Genomic DNA, 16,692 nt, shown 5'->3' on the forward strand with positions numbered 1-16,692 from the left:
CTTGATTGACTGGGCAATGCGGGAAGACGGGACAACAAGACGATATATGAACTAGGCTATCCCTCAACTGCGGGGACGATGCCAGCACTTTTCCCACAAGCTCTGTGCTGAGCTAAATAACTGGCAGCATTGGTTGGGGAGGGAACATAAGGGTCCTCCTACTTGCTGCAGTGGGGGACAGCCACAGCTGTATTATACCTATTCTGTAGCATCGGCACCAGCTCTCTACTGAGCACAATATTGATTCGTTCATTCATTTAGAATTTATACCCCAGTTTTCTCCCCAGTGGAGGCTCAAAGCAGCTTACAACATCATTCTTCAAAGTCAAGCTGGATGTAGCAGCTGGAGATGAGTGAATGGATTTTATTTTTATTTTTAAAGTTATCCTGGGGCAATGCAAGTCCATACTTCAAGCAGGTCTCTCAAGAGGTGGCATGCAAATTTCCCGACTAAATAAATATTTCAGTTTGGTGTAATGGTTAAGAGCGGTAGGACTTTTATCTGAAAAATCAGATTTGATTCCCCACTCCTCCACTTGAAGCCAGCAGGGTAACCTTGGGTCAGTCACAGCTTCTTGGATCTTTCTCAGCCCCACTCACCTCACAGGGTAATTGTTGTGGAGATAATAATGACACATTTTGTAAACCACTCTGAGTGGGCGTTAAGTTGTCCTGAAGGGCAGTATATAAATCGAATGGTATTATTATTAGAGAGGCAGTTTGGTGCAGTGGTTAAGAGTGGCAGGACTCTAATCTGGAGAACCAGGTTTGATTCCCCACTCCTCTGCTTGAAGCCAGCTGGGTGACCTTGGGTCAGTCACAGCTCTCTCAGAGCTCTCTCAGCCCCACTCACTTTACAGGGTGATGGTCTGAGGGCCAAGCTAGAAGTGACGAATTACACTTGAATGGCAAGTGAACAGACGCTCATGTATTCCTCCCTGTTCACTTGCACTTCACTTGCTCTCCACTCCATCATGGAGTGCAAGTGGAGCGCAAGTGAACAGGGAGGAATACACGTGAGTCTGTTCACTTGCCTTTCAAGTGTAATTCGTCACTTCTAGCTTGACCCTGAGGAAAATAATAACGCACTTTGTAAACCACTCTGACTGGGTGTTAAGTTGTCTTGAAGGGCTATATATAAATCAAATGTGCATTGTTATTGTTATTATCAGGGGTCATTTCAAGGGGGAACGTGCAGGAACGCAGTTCCAGCAGTTCCCCAAAGAGGTCACATGTCAGGTGGCCCCACCCACCTGGCTCTCGGCCATTTTGGGTCCGTTTCATCCTGGATTGGGGCCGAAATGGCCCAGATCGGGCCTCTGATGGGTGGTGGATGGCTCTCCCACTCAGCAGCAGCCCAATCCTGACCATTTTGGGCGCCTTTTCGGCCATTTTCAGCCCCCTTTTGCCATTTTAGGCCCAATTTCAGCCCTGAATGGCCAGGATTGGGTCCAAAACAGCCAGGATAGGTGATGTCAGGGAGTGTAGCATATGCTAATGAGTTATGCTAATGAGTTCCTCCAGCTCTTTTTCTGGAGTGTTCCCACACTCCAATTTGGACAGTTTGGGGCCAAATCGGTGCGCAGGGATGCTCCCACAGCCAGCGTGAGGGGTGGGAGCGCATGCACGGCTGAAGGGATAAGGGGGCAAATCCCTGGGCGTTTGCCTGCCACCAGCGGGCACCTGGTAACCCTACCCATGGAGGGCAATTCAAATTATAAAAAGAGCACAGAAGGAAAGAGTTTAATCCTCTCTTTCTGCCATGCCCAGTCTGACAGGGCAATCCTTAACTTCAATGGACTTAGACTGGAGTAACTCTGCTTAGGATTGCACGGCGAATCAGGGCCCTCCGCACTGTGACATCACTTGGCAATGAAGGTATCCCTTTTTATATAAGACCCTGAATGGCTTGGGACTTAAAGGGCTCAAAGACCACCTTCTCCATGTTGTACTTTTGCAACTGTTGGGATCAAGGGACAGAGACTGTGCACCAAGATCAGAGAAGGGGCCCTGTGGCCATCCCACGGTCAGGGAATTCCTTGGACTTGAGCTAAGTCGCAGCTAAGTCAGAGCTTGAGCTAAGTTGCAGCTTCCTTTTTGAGCTGGCCAAGATTGAGCAAGTTTTAAATGTCATTTTTGTAAAGGTGCTGTTCTTTTATTCTCCACTTGGTGGAGCTCTGAGCCTGTGTGTCTGAAGAATCAGGGCCACAAGCAAGTCTATAGCAGGACAATTGCATGAAATCTACCAATGTTGCTACTATTGGGGTTTTATTGAACCCCAACAATATGTGAAAGGGTTTGCTGTCCATAGAGGTGACGCAGCCTCTGCCCCAGAGGGCTTCCGGTGTATGTTAAACATTGAAACCCAGTTTAGGCAAAGAGCCAGGGATTTGAGAGTTGAATAATGGGAGCAGTCTATGGGAGAGTAATTAGGGCTACCGGCCTCCAATAGGGGCCTGGAAATCTCCTGGGATTTCATTCTCCAGGCTACAGTTCCCTTGGAGGGAATGGCAGCTTAAGAGGGTGAACTCTATGGCATTACATCCCTACGGAGCTCTCTGCCTCCCCCAAACTCTTCCCTCCCCAGGCTCCACACTCAAATCTCCAGGATTTCCCAAGCCAAAGTTGGCAACCCTAGGAGAGCTGGATGGCAGACGTTAAGGTAATATATCAAAAACTGTGTTTTGTGGCCCTCCAGTGCACCAGGAGAAAGAAAGAAATGAAACTAGGGCGGCATTGAATTCAAAGTACCCTCCATTAAGGAGGGTTGCCTTCTGCATCTCTGAATGATCCACTGTTTTGGCCTCACTGTCATCCATTCAGCATTCCCTGAGGGCAGGTATTTGTACTGCACATCTGCGACTGAGAGCCAAGCTACAAGTGACGAATGACACTTGCCTGGCAAGTGAACAGACTTGATCAAGTGGAGAGCAAGTGAACAGGGAGGAATACACGTGAGTCTGTTCACTTGACAGGCAAGTGTCATTCATCACTTGTAGCTTGGCTCTAAATCCTCCGATGAACTCTGATACAGACGGAACAGAATAACCCACTTTCCAAGGAGGTTTTCTTGTTGGGCTTCAATAGAAGTTCACCTAGACCGGTGACTCATGCAGAGACATTGGAAGCAGGCTCCTTTGAGGCTCTTTGTGCTTTTGCTGTCTAAAAGCAAACCTTTTCAGATGCAAGACAGTAGTGAGTCACTAGTTTGAATTCATAAAAAGAGGGGGGATGCTATTAGATGGGGGAAATTATGCAACTGGGTTGGTTTGGGGAAAGCCGAGGGCATGTTTCCATTGCAACGCCTGTGATCCAGCCACCTAGCTGAAGCTGAGCCTGTACGCTTGGTGACTGGATGGGAACCCTAGTGGTGTCGACTTGCAATCTGTGATGGAAGAAAGATGGGGTATCAACGTGATATCTAAATACAGCCTCGGCTGGGGGATTTGTGGGAAGCAGACAGGTGAAGAGAAAGGGGGAAGCATCCCTGGTAGAAGGAGAAGAGGACTACAACAAACAGCAGAAGTTGTAGGCTAGTGCATCCTTGGTCGGGGTGGGGGGCGGTGGAAGGTGCAGTACATAAAATAGCATCTTCAGATATTCTTGGATGATCCATGGAAAGGGAGAAGGGTTTATGTAGTGGGAGAGGTAGGACATTAAAGAAAACCCTCAGATATTCTTGGATGCTCCATGGAAAGGGAGAAGGGTTTCTATATTGGAAGATGGAGTATATAAAATATGCATCTTCAGATATCCTTGGATGCCCCATGGAAAAAGGGAAGGGTTATGCTGCTGGCATCGTAAGGGTTTACCCCAATACTCTCTCTCCTGAACTTTTAATCCCCCGTGGAACCAGCCTGGGGAGAACAAGTTGACAGTCGATGGCTTCTGGGAAGCAGAGAAGGGTCCAGAAGGAGATGCAAGAAAAAATACGGGCAGGAAAGAGAGATGAAGATCCATCAAAAAGTATTTCTGCCACAGTAGGAAATCCAGGGATGGGGGTGAACTTCACTTCAGGGATGGGGGTGAACTTCAGGGATGGGGGAGGATATAGACTCCTCCCCCACCCCACACACACTCACTTAAACCTCGTATGAAGGTTTCCCAAGAGACAATACAAGGGAAAAAATTATTCCTGTGTAGCTCTCAATAACGTCCCCATGCAGCAAAGTGTTTTGCAGGGTATACCGAGGTGTACCCTAAGATTTCCTTGCAACAAGGAAATCTCACATATACCCTGCTGTCCACTGAGGTGGACTTCAATATTCTTCTGCTCTTTGCCATGAGACGTTCAAGAGTGCTTCAGTTTTGCACTGACAGCTGGCAACCCGATAGTGTCAGAAAACCCCAATAGTGTCTCACTTACATGGTACCTGGAGATAGAAGAATCCCTCAGACGAACCTTCTTGGTTCCTGGCCTCGCATACATATTCACCCTTGTCCTGCAACGTCAGGTCAAAAATCTCCATTTTGTTGTTTGATAAGTTCAGCGGAGCTGTCGAGAATTGCGATCTCACCCAAGTCGCATTCCCTGCGGGGTTGCTGTCTGCCTCGCAGTGAACCAGGAGAGAGTCGCCTTCCCGTGCCACCACCTGGTCAGCATTGGTGAAGTTCTCTATAGCTGCAAGAGTCCAAAGAGACAAGGAATTGCCACGATGGGTTTCAAGCTCAATCCTCAGTTTTTCCTCCCCCAGCAAAAAAAAAGTAAACATCCAAATTTCCCCGTGTATCATAGCACAACAGGACCCATCTTGCCTGTGAGCATGGATCAGGGAGTTCAAAAGAAGGGGGAGAGAGCACTCAGCCCTACAATTCTCTGAAATCGGTTGCTATTATGCCCATTTTACAGCTGGGACTATGGGTCAAACCACACGAGACAAAATACACTCGATTTACACTCAAATACACTCAAATTTCAAAATACACTCCAATTATCCTTGCAATTCAAGTGTATTTTGTCTTGTGTGGTGAGACCCTGTGGGCCAAGCTACAAGTGACGAATGACACTTGAACAGCAAGTGGATTGAGTGGAGGGCCAGTGAACAGGGAGAAATACACTTGCCGTTCAAGTGTCATTCGTCACTTGTAGCTTCGCCCTATATCTTGCCCAAGAGCAGAGTAGGAATTGAATGCAGGTCTGTTCGTACCCAAACATAACACTGCCTTTCCGTTCCTCACCCTGGAACATTTATTGCAATTTGTCTTGGGGTTGTGGATTAAATGGCCATCTTTGTTGTCATTGTGCGACTACTTAAAAATATAGAAAACTTACATCCGTTGGGGTGTCTGAGCTGCCCGCTGAAATGAAACATCCCGGGGGGATCTGTAACACAAACGCAAGCATGGCTGGTAAAGCATTCCGCCAGTGACAATGCAGCGTAGGGAAGAAAAGAATCTGATATCCCAGGAATATCCCACCCCTTCCTCCATCAGGAGTTTGCAAAAACATCAAACCTGATACATCTGTCTGGTCCCCCCCACCCAGCTTTGGCTTCATTGTCCTCTTTCAACATCCTTCTCCGCTGCTTTGTTGCCTCTAACAGGAGGGGCCATGGCCTAGTGGCCGAGCACTTATTTTGCAGGCCGAAAGTCCCAGGCTCAGATTCTGTCATTATCATTGAAAGTAGCTCAGTCTCAGAGCCAGGAATGGTCATTTTCTACTTAAAACCTGGGAGGGCTGCAGCCAATCAGCATAGAGAATATTGAGCTAGATGGACCAATGATCTGACTCGATGTAAGGCCTCCTCCCCCTGGTCCCTGGTTCCCTGCTACTGCCCAGAGCATCAGCAGGAGACATTTGTGTGATGTCAAAACCATAGTTTGAGGTAGAGTGTTGCAGTGGCACATGATGCCCCATGATGCCCCACTCCCATAAGCTCCAGAAGGTTGCCAATGTGGCAACCCGGTTCCAGGAAGAGATGGGTTAGCAATAACAACGCACTTCCTGCCGAGTCTAGGGAGGAATATAACTTTGGGAGTATAAGAGAACAGTGTGCCTCCTTTAATCTGAGGAGAAATGTGCTCCGGTTATCAAACATTTGGGAATTACCCTTTTAGCACAAGCAAGCTGAGATTTGCACGAATGTCCTTTTCCCAGTCTCAACCTAGCTCCAACTGAACTGATTTTCAGATTAGCAATGGTAAAAATGAACACTCAGAGCCAAACTACAAGTGACTCCTGACACTAGTTGGACACTTGTCAGCTTCCCTCAAGTTTTGATGGGAAATGTAGCCGTCCTGCTCTTGTAGCTTGGCTCTCCGACTGCTGTCCAATGGACTTTTCAACTGTCACTTGTCCAACATTCCGCCAAGCTGCCTACATTTCCCATCAAAACTTGAGGGAAGCTGACAAGTGTCCAACCTGTGTCAGGCGTCACTTGTAGTTTGGCTCATAGTGAGGGTGGATAAAGATTAGGACAGGGGCCGAACAGTTACTCACAATGGATGTTCATCGTGATTGTCCTCTCAACGGTTACACTGTTGGGCTCGATGCCATAGATGACTTTGCAGGTAAAATTTTGTTGATGGTTTGCTGCCGTAGGTATGAAGTCCACTTGTTTCTCTGTCTCGGTGTTTGTCTCAACTATAGATTCCTTCCTTATAGAGTCGTCAGAAATGCCTTTCTGCACGATTGTGGGCTGGCCCGATGAAGAACACCACTGGGCTATGCAAGTAACTCTTGCTTCGTGTCCTGCCCTCAGTGGTTCTGAAATAGTTATGTCTGGTTTTCTCTCTGAAAAGAGAGGAGAAAAGTCGGTATATAGTTATCCCAACAGAATCCAGTATTCCCTCCACACTATCTCCTTGTCACCTGAGATGAACTGGAACGACAAGAATGAGCTCCACCTGTCTGCTAAATAGTTTGGGACCATGAACTACCTTCTCCCAGGAGAGTCAAGGGCACGGGGGATAATGTACCTTCTAGGCAGGTTGGGCCACCCGAGCCTCCCCTTACTGCAGCTCTCAGCAGTGGCAAGTTTTACTAGTGCACAACAAGAGATGGATTAAGCATTCACAACAATTATATAGTACTGCCTTGATAGGATTGTGTCAGTTCAAGATACGGGGATAATTGCATGTTTGAATGTTCTTCCGGAGCAAAAACTCTTGAAAAGCTAATATACCAGGAGAAAACTTCTAGCTTTGGTTTTCCCTGAGGCTGGTATGTGTATTTGTGTTCGTCTATCTTTCTATCTGTCGGTCGGTCTGTCTATGCACACATATACATGCAAGTATATGTGTGTGTGTGTACACACACACACACACAAATATATATACTTTTTTAATAGTCATCTACAAAGGCAAGGGCTTTGACATTTAAATACGAATTTGCATTACTCAGTAAAAATAGGCTTAAGTGCTTTCAATTGGTTCTTCTTGGTGACCTTTTCCACTGTCCCAATATATATACTTGTATATGTATATACATACACACATAAATATATATACTTGTATATATGAGTATATATGTTGTTTACATATGTATTTGTGTGTGTGTGTATATATATATCTGTCTGTCCATCTGTCTATGCACACATAAACATGCATATATATAAATACATATCTCTGTGTGTATACTTGTATATATGTTGTCTGCATGTGTATTTATATATGTGTGTGTATGTATGTGTGTATATATATATATATATATGCATATATGCATACATACACTCACATACACACAAATGTAAACAATAAAACATTTGATTCGTCAATACTGCAGTCTGTTGACAGACATTCCTAGGAAAACTGGGCCATGGGCTGAAACCCCATTTACAATTAGTGAATGTAAGTGGGGTTGCCAACTCCAATCTAGGAAATTCCTGGAGATTTGGGGCCAGAGCCTGGAGAGGGTGGGGGTTGTGGAGGGGAGGGACCTCAGCGGGGTATAATACCATACAGCCCACCCTCCCAAAGCAGGCATTTTCTCCAGGGGAACTGATCCCTGTAGTCTGGGCATCAGTTGTAATTCAGGCTCCACCTGGAGGGTGACAGCCATAAGGTAAGAGAGGCTCACCTTCCACCCAAAGGCATTCCCCCTCTGTCCTGTTATAGAAGGAGCCCCTATTTAGATGAATCCTACTTTATAGCACATAGTTAACCAACAAATAGATTCTTGTTCGCTAATAACTGGAGCCCCTCAACTAGGCTTGCCAATCTGGCTTGGGAAACGCTGAAGATTTGAAGGCTATCCTCCTTGAAAGAGACGAAGGTTAGAAAGCAAATCTGTCTCAGAGCCAAGCTACAAGTGACGCCTGACACAGGTTGGACACTTGTCAGCTTCCCTCAAGTTTTAATGGGAAATGTAGGCATCCTGGTCTTGCAGCTGTAATGAAAAGCCAAGCTGTAAAACAAGGACGCCTACATTTCCCATCAAAACTTGAGGGAAGCTGACAAGTGTCCAACCTGTGTAAGGCGTCACTTGTAGCTTGGCTCTCAGCTACCAAATGATGGGGCAATGAGATCAGAGCAGCAGTTCAGCAGACAGCAGGGCACCCTCCTTTCAGGCACTCACCAGTCACATTCACAGATAATTTTCGTGCAAAATAAGTGTATTTGGCTTTGTCCCCTTTCTCCATTCTGAAGTAGTAACTGGTGCTGTCAGCGGCTTCCGCGTTATTGATGGTGAAGGAGCAGTCACCTAGGTCCAGTTCTGATGCCGACATATCAAATCGTCGCTTATCGTGCTCTTCTATCTCATCCATCCTTCCCTGATTATTGGTGGCCACCAAAGATCCGCCACGAAACCAATATCCATACAATGGAGCATTTTGGTCAGCATCCGATGCCGGGTAAGTGAAACTGCAAGGGATGTCCACGCAGAGCCCTTCTTGCACAGTCACGGAAGATACTTCCAAGCTGTATCCATTGTTACTGCACTGGACACCTACAGCGAGGAGAAGACAAAGAAACTCAACTGCCCAAGCTAGTAAACACCATTCTCCACCCCACTGCTGGAAGACAGGAGACAGAACAGCCATCCACAGCTGCACCCTTTTTTGTTCAGCCTCCTCCTTACCCTCCCAAAGCACGAATGCCAGAATCATTGCGGGAATCAAGACTTGGAGGAGGTGACACCCCATCTTCTCTTCTCTCCTTCCTGGATCTTCAGTCCCTTTGCAGCTTTGTTCTTAACTGCGGGTCCTACAATATAGCATAATATGAGAAGGAGGAAAGTAGATACAGAAATACCGATTTGCCTTTGGACAACTGCTCTTGAGAGCGACTGCTCAGTCAGACAATGGATTTTTGGGACAAGATATGAACCAACAGTTATTAATGGGCATTAGTAACTGGTAAATAAGGGACTTCACTGGTTTTTTTGCTGCAGTTTGGCTTTTTAATTCCCCCTGCCACCCAACATACACACACTCCCAATTACATACAGTATCATTTGCTGGTCATTGCTTTCCACTCCCATCCCCCAAGTTTTTCCTGTGTTGCTTTTTTATGGTAGTCTGGGGACAAAAACATGGGAAAAGGTAGAGTCTCTCTACATGTTACTAAGTACCTAGGGATGCTCAAGTGCAGGATTGTATGTGTAGTCTTCAATTGCTCAGTGCACGTGAATGTGCCTTTCACGGGATCTCCCTTTGTGTGCCTGCATGTGCAAGTGATTACGGAGAGCAAAGCGCCAATTCAGCTCTGTTCTTGCTTCAAGAACAAGTACTGTAGGCTCCTTTGAAGTGCTGATTTGCATTTCTCTAAGGTATGAGAAAGTCAAGATCTGCATTTGAATGGATGTAGGGAAAACTGGGATTCTTTTAGGAGTTGAGGAGGAGCTGATATGAAAGCATGAATGTATTCATGCAGAGCAAATAGAAGAGTGACTGGGTGAGCGAGTGCATGGAAAGTTGGAGGGGGGGGGACACGTGAAATGAGGTTCACTTGAGCATCTCTAGGTACTTAGTAACATGTAGAGAAAAAAACATGGGAAAAACTGGGAAAGCGCCCACTGGCAAATGATCATGTATTTAAAGGAGGGGGAAACTGATGCAGTTAAGCTGAGCGGCAGCAGAAGCTCAGTGTGGGAAAGCCCGAGGAGGTATCCTGGGGAACTTCTCTACCAGCTGAACTAGATTAGAAACAGCTCTCCTGGATGTCTGGCAAAAGAAAGACCTTTCCCAGCACCTGCCCACTGAGATCATTCAACTGGAGATACCAGGGTATCAATTGGGACCGTCTTGCCCCTCGAAGTCTCCCCACATTCTTTGAGAAAATGCATCAAAAGATGCATTGCAAACACATTGCAGAAGACACTCGTGCTGCAAGACACCACACAACCACGATATTCCTAAAAAACGGATAGAATAATGAATAGAATAGCCTTGTGGTTAAGGAATAAGGAGCAAGCAGGCTGATGCTGCATGCTTTGAAGTCCTTTGGATTTTTGTGAGAGTCCTTTGAAACCATTAGTAGGTCAAAAGGCTTTACTTTGGCTAAATCATATACCATAAGAAGAATCAACATACCTTTGGCAGGAGTGTTTCTTTAAATTCTCTGCGAGTCTTCGTTTTCTTCTTGTGCTGTCTTCTCAGAGAACAATTGCGGGGGAAACAACTCCTCATGATATATACTCCAGAAAAGCAGTAATAATTGTGCCATATTACCAGCTTGGTGATTAGTCATCAGCAAATTGCAACACTGATTAACTGAGAAAAGGGAGATGTCATGATTGCGTTACCGTGTGAAGAGATATTGGACAGAACAGATTTAAGATCAGACGATGTTGAACTTCAGGCTTTCGTAAACACATATTTTGGAAACAAACTCAGACTTTGAGTTGGCATGCATTTGCCCATGAAGTGCTTTGTGATGTTTAAGGATGTTTAACTCTGTGCTGGATTGTGGTCAACGAGAAAGCTTTGGGTGGCTACAAAATGCAAAGAGCACAGGGCTGCCACTGAAATTGGAAGCCCCGTATCAAACACCCACCTTCCCCTCCATAGGATATAATTGAATTCACCCCCAACCCTGATGCCATTTTAGCATGAACACGATGGGGTGATTAGATGCTGGATTAGCATTGGGGGAGCCCTGGATCCAATCTCCTCCAGTGAGCTGGGGCCTGACTGGGGCGCCCGCTCTCATGCTCCACAGCCAAGGCTCAAATGAGGTAGCTCTTGGGAGCACGAGAGCGGGTGCCCCAGCCAAGCCCCAGCTCAGCACGTCTCAGCTGAGCCAGGGGTGGGTATGAGTCTGCTCCCCCCCCCACTGTGTCTTACCCTGGTTAGGCAAGTCCTGTCTTACCCTGGGAAGAGTGGGGTGGGGGTGGGTAGTTGAAGGGGGCAGCATGGGGGGAGGCTTGTTTGTCAGAAGATCTAGTAATGCAGGAACGTTACTACATATGCCCAGAGTTTTAAAAAGGTGCCGTGCAAATTGAAGTCCTGCCTTACCACTTTGGAAGAGGGGTGGGAGTGGGTGGTTTAAAGGGGGCGGGGGGGGCATGTCAGTCAGATGTAGAAACGTTACTACGCATGCGCAACATTTTAAAAAAATCAGTGACAGCGCACTGCAATGCCCCGAAAGCCCGAAACTGAACAGAGGCTTCTCGAGGCAAGTCTGAAAGGAATCACAAGAGGCCAAATCGAAACTGCTGGGAAGTGTGAAAGGATCGGTGCCAAGCCGAAGCCACTGCGACTGCAGAACAACGGCATTTTAAACTGTGAGTGTGAAGGGGGCCCTTGTCTTTCCCCCACCTTCAAACAACCCCCTGGAGGTCTTATTTGACCTGCAGGTTTCCCACAAGGGGGCAAATAGCAGCTCTGGGGGACCATCTGCAATTGGGAAAATGGTGAGGGGAAGTCAAACCTCCTTTCCCACTCACTGTGCTTCCAGTCTCAGGGCCAAGCTACACATGACGAATGACACTTGAACGGCAAGTGGATTGAGTGGAGGGCAAGTGAACAGGGAGAAATACACTTGCCGTTCAAGTGTCATTCGTCATGTGTAGCTTGGCCCTGAATCAGGACCTTTTGAAGCTAGTCTTCAAATGCAAAACTGCCAACTGCCATTTTCTCACATCTGCTAAGCTCTGGTCTCGAACCCCTGCTATTGAAGGTGAACGGCTCATTCCACAAACTTCTACAGCCATTCAAGGAAGTCAGGAATGTGAACAGATCAAGATAGCCAGCACGGTTTAGTAGTTAGTGTTAGACTAGAGTTCAAATCCTGACTCTGCCATGAAGTTTATCTGGGTGATTATGGGCCAGTCATATGCTCTGAAATGTCCTCCACTGTAGGATTGCCAGTTCAGATTGTGAAATTCTTGGTGATTTGGAGGCAATATCCAGGGAGCCTCAGTATCTGGCGGGACCTCAAAGGGGATGTAAAGCCACAGAGTTTACCCTCTGAAGCTGCCATTTCCTCCAGGGGAACTGATCACTGTACTAGTCTGAAGATCCATTGTAATTATGGGAGAAATCTAGGTTCCAGGCCAGGTGTTGGCAACTGGACCTCCCAGAGTAATTTTAAGGTTAAAATGAAGGAGGAAAGCTACCCTGGACACCTTAGAGGAAGGGTAAGATAAGAAATATACTTAATAAATAATTATTTTCTCAACCTTGATCAGGTAATGCTTTCTGGCAAAATCATCATGATGGGTGCCTTCCCAGAAATTGACAAGGTAAATTCATAATACCGGTTTCATAATTTAAATAATACATTTATTATATTATAATAATATAAATAATATGTTGGCGTTGAGGCAGGTGACAACTTATAACATGTCCCTAAAAATGATTTCACGGAAAGTGGGAACAGATTGAGGAAAGTTATCGGCACCTTCTTCCTTCTTTCTGCAAAAATTCCATTACTTTCCAAAGAGACGTTATTAAAGACGAAACCCAGACTAGGATTGTCATAGCTAGCTGCTTACCTCATTTTCCTGGGAAGTGGTTGGAGTGGATTGATAGAGTTCCATTCCTATCACGAGCAGGAATACTTTCTTCCCGGTTCCATCGGTGTTGAAATAGTTACCTCTCAGGCCTACCAATCCTTACCTAGGAAAAATGTATCAATTTGCTCAGGAGAGAGACAAAGGATGTGGAATGAATCATGCTTCAAAAGGAGACTTGGGGCCAAGCTACACATGACGAATGACACTTGAACAGCAAGTGTATTTCTCCCTGTTCACTTGCCCTCCACTCAATCCACTTGCCGTTCAAGTGTCATTCGTCATGTGTAGCTTGGCCCTTGGAGGCTTTTTCATCATGCAATGACTAGGACTGACTACGTCACAGAACCTGGTGAGTATTGGCATATTTCTGGGTCAGTGACTGGTGAACTAAAGGAAATGTTATCTGGAGAGATGACTGCAGGTGTGCCCTGATCGCCCAACTATTCTCTCCACCCTCAAATCCAAATCTCAGCCCTACCCACATCTAGACATGGGCACGGAACAAAAAAAACCCGAACCACAAACCATGAAACTGGACCAGTTATGAACCAGTTCGTGGTTCGTGGGGTTTAAATGCCCCTTTCCGGCCTTAACAGTGGCAGGGGAAGAGGCATTTAACAGTTTAAAGGGCCTTTTCCTGCCTTGCAAGCAGCAGGTCCCTTTAAACTGCCCAAACCCCAGCCCCCCTACCCCCCCAGCCCCAGCCCCAGCCCCAGCCCCACACTTACCTTATCCTGCAGCGCAGTCCTTCCTCTCCTCCCAGGAGGAGCAAGAAGGCCGTTTTTGGCTTCCCTGCCCCTCAAATTGCAGCCGCAGCAGCCAGTTGAAGGGCAGGAAGGCCGTTTTCAGCCTCTTCCGTTGCCCTGCAGGCCCCCAGGGCGGCAGAAGAGGCCAAAAACGACCTTCCCACCCCTCCTGGGAGGAGAGGAAGGCCGCTGCACTGCAGGATAAGGTAAATGTGGGGCTGGGGCTTGGGAAATGGCCATTTAAACTGCCCTGTAAATACAACCCAACGAACCAGCATGGAAAGGAGCTTCCATGAACCCTGGTTCACGAACCCTGAACCGGGCTGGTTTGTGTTTTTGGGGGTCGTATTTAGGTTCGTGCCCATCTCTACCCACATCAGGTATCATTTGTGATCTCCAGACGTTACAGTTGTCAATATTCCCATCTTCCTCCAGTGTCCTAAACTGCCAGGTTGTAAAAGGGGAAGCTTTTCAAGGAAGCAGGAACATTTTTCTTCAAACAGAGAGCCAAGCTACAAGTGACGCCTGACACAGGTTGGACACTTGTCAGCTTCCCTCAAGTTTTGATGGGAAATGTAGGCATCCTGGTCTTGCAGCTGTAATGGAAAGCCAAGCTGTAAAACCAGGACGCCTACATTTCCCATCAAAACTTGAGGCCAGCTGACAAGTGTCCAACCTGTGTCAGGTGTCACTTGTAGCTTGGCTCTGAGTTGTGTGCAAATATGCACTCATTGCACTGTGGGTTTTTTTGTGAAGAGCCCTGTTGGGCAAATGCCACTCATTCCCTGCCTTACTTGTTCCACGGCTAGGCAGCATCGAGCAATCCCTTAGATAACCTTCGATAATCCACTGTGTGTTTCGGTGAATTTTGTCCAGATGCACATTTGGGTATGGATTTTATACGTATCTTTGTTGCTACCCACAGTACCCACAGTGATAATAAGTACCCAAAAGGCATACTCTCCCGCTCTTCCCTCCATCAGAAACAAAAACATGTGCAATGTTTATATGTTCTTACATTTTTATTTATTTCATTTATACCCCACCTTTCTCTCCAGTGGGAACCCAAATTGGGCCGATTTTGGCATGGATCAGGCCCTTTTGGGGCCACTGCACTCCCACACTCCACAGAGGCTCAAAATGGGCCCAATCCATGCCAAAACGGGCCCAAAATGAGCCCAATTTGGGTCAAAATGGGCACGTTTGGGGCCACTGTGGAGAGCAGGAGCACTCCCGCGCTCTGCAGCAGCCCCAGTCTGAACCCCTGCGGAGCTGCGTGATGACATCAATTCCCAGAAGTGATGTCATCGCGCTTGCACTTGCACTCCCCCCCCCCCAGAGGTAAGTCCCCCACTGGAGGTTGAGAAGGCCTGACAACCCTACAGTCCTGGACCATCCTGGCCCAGCGGAGCAGAGAGACTCAGAGGACTCTTCTGAGGAAGAGGCAGCTGGTGAACCTGACCCAGATCCACAGCCAGTGGCAGAGGCACTGCAGGAGGAGGCAGGCCCTGAAGGCTCAGATACTGATCCACAGCCAGGTCCCAGCACATCCGTCCATCAGCTTCCCAGCCCTGGGCCGGCAGCAGAGAGCCAGGTGCAGGCCAGCTCTCCCCCTCCATCACCAGAGCCTCGGGAGCGCTGCCAGAGGAGGGCTAGGAGAGCCCTCCAAGCCAGAAGGCGCAGTGCCAGGCTAGCAGCACAGCACCGGCCCAGCATCATTAGTGAGGATGAGTGCTTGCAGGAGCAGGACTGAGACAGCCGGCAGATGCTTGCTGTAGCACATGCAGCTGAGCACTGTGAGGGTTAAAAGCAGCCGAAGAGGGAGCGGCTGTGTGGAAGCAATGTGTCTGCTCACTACTGGCCTTGCTGCTGTGTTTGGAATGGATTCTGGTGTCTCTGACCTTGGCCTGTTCATGTGGACTTGTTTCTGGAATACCCCTTTGGACTTGAAGCTGTGAGCGTTGCCCATCTGGTGCCTGAGCTTTTGAACTGTGCTTTGCCCTGCTCGGACAACTGGGAGTTGTCCCTTGCCTGCTGCCAGTGTGAGTCTGCAATCGGGACACCTACCAGGCATGCATCAACACCTCTATGTGCCAAACTCTTGGGAATGACTTCTCCTTATAACCACTTTCTTAACTTCTTCTCTAAGCCTCTTCTCTTCCTCTTCTCTTAACTTCTGCTTTCTTAACTTCTTCTTCTTCTTCTCATTTACTCAGATAGGAAGGCTGTATTGTAGGGGTGGGGGGAGTCTCTGATACTCTGCTAATGAGTTAGGAACCATAGACTTCATCTCTATGCTATATTGGATTCTTGCTAATGCTATGTCTTTGTGAACTTGTATCTATTTACCCTGTAGCATTGTTTATGGAAATGTTGCATATTGACTGTACTAATCTCACACTGTGCAATCCACCTTGAGTCTCAGTGAGAAAGGCAGACTATAAATGTCATAAATAAAACTTTTAAATAAATAAAAAGTAACAGTGCAATCCTAAGCAGAGTTATATCCTTCTAAATCCACTGAAGTCCATGGGCTTGGAAGGGCATAATTCTACTTAGGAAGGCAGCGTAGACTCATTTTACATGAAGCTGCATGCAAAAGGAGTGGGTGAATTTTGGCTTGAAGTACTTTTTTTGAAAACTCAAATTCACCCTCCAGTTTACTCTGTGATCTTTCTCTCCCTTCTTGGATTTGGCAGACTCTCTTAATGACTGTTTATAGCCTTGCCCTGACAGAATGATATTGAGACTGAACAGGCTTAGTAAATTCCTGGAGATTTGAGGGCAATACTTCAGGGACAGGTCCTGACCTGGATAACCCAGGTGAGCCTGATCTCATCATATCTCAGAAGCTAAGCAGGGTCGGCCTTGGTTAGTAATTGGATGGGAGACCTCCAACGGAGACCAGGGTTGCAGAGGTAAGCAATGGCAAACCACCTCTGTTTGTCTCTTGCCCTAAAAAAACCCACTAGGGGTCCCCATAAGTCAACTATGACTTGAGGGCTCTCTCCACTCCTCTTCAGGGAGGGAGGGAGCTCAGTGGGGATG

The 16,692-nt window shown here is 47.1% G+C and overlaps 1 protein-coding gene across 1 annotated transcript; it reads right to left on the bottom strand.

Moving 5' to 3' along the window:
* Positions 1–2,435: 2,435 nt before the first annotated feature.
* LOC129342955 (sialic acid-binding Ig-like lectin 12) lies at positions 2,436–9,047 on the bottom strand. The gene is made up of 6 exons (XM_054998912.1): positions 9,020–9,047; positions 8,516–8,887; positions 6,440–6,733; positions 5,273–5,323; positions 4,403–4,621; positions 2,436–2,497 (listed from the first exon to the last, which is right to left on the bottom strand). Exons 1-6 carry the CDS (start codon positions 9,045–9,047, stop codon positions 2,436–2,438), a joined length of 1,026 nt encoding a protein of 341 aa, XP_054854887.1.
* Between the last annotated feature and the right edge of the window lie 7,645 nt (positions 9,048–16,692).

Source organism: Eublepharis macularius, chromosome 15 (assembly GCF_028583425.1).
Source record: "Eublepharis macularius isolate TG4126 chromosome 15, MPM_Emac_v1.0, whole genome shotgun sequence".
Lineage (NCBI taxonomy): Eukaryota > Metazoa > Chordata > Lepidosauria > Squamata > Eublepharidae > Eublepharis > Eublepharis macularius.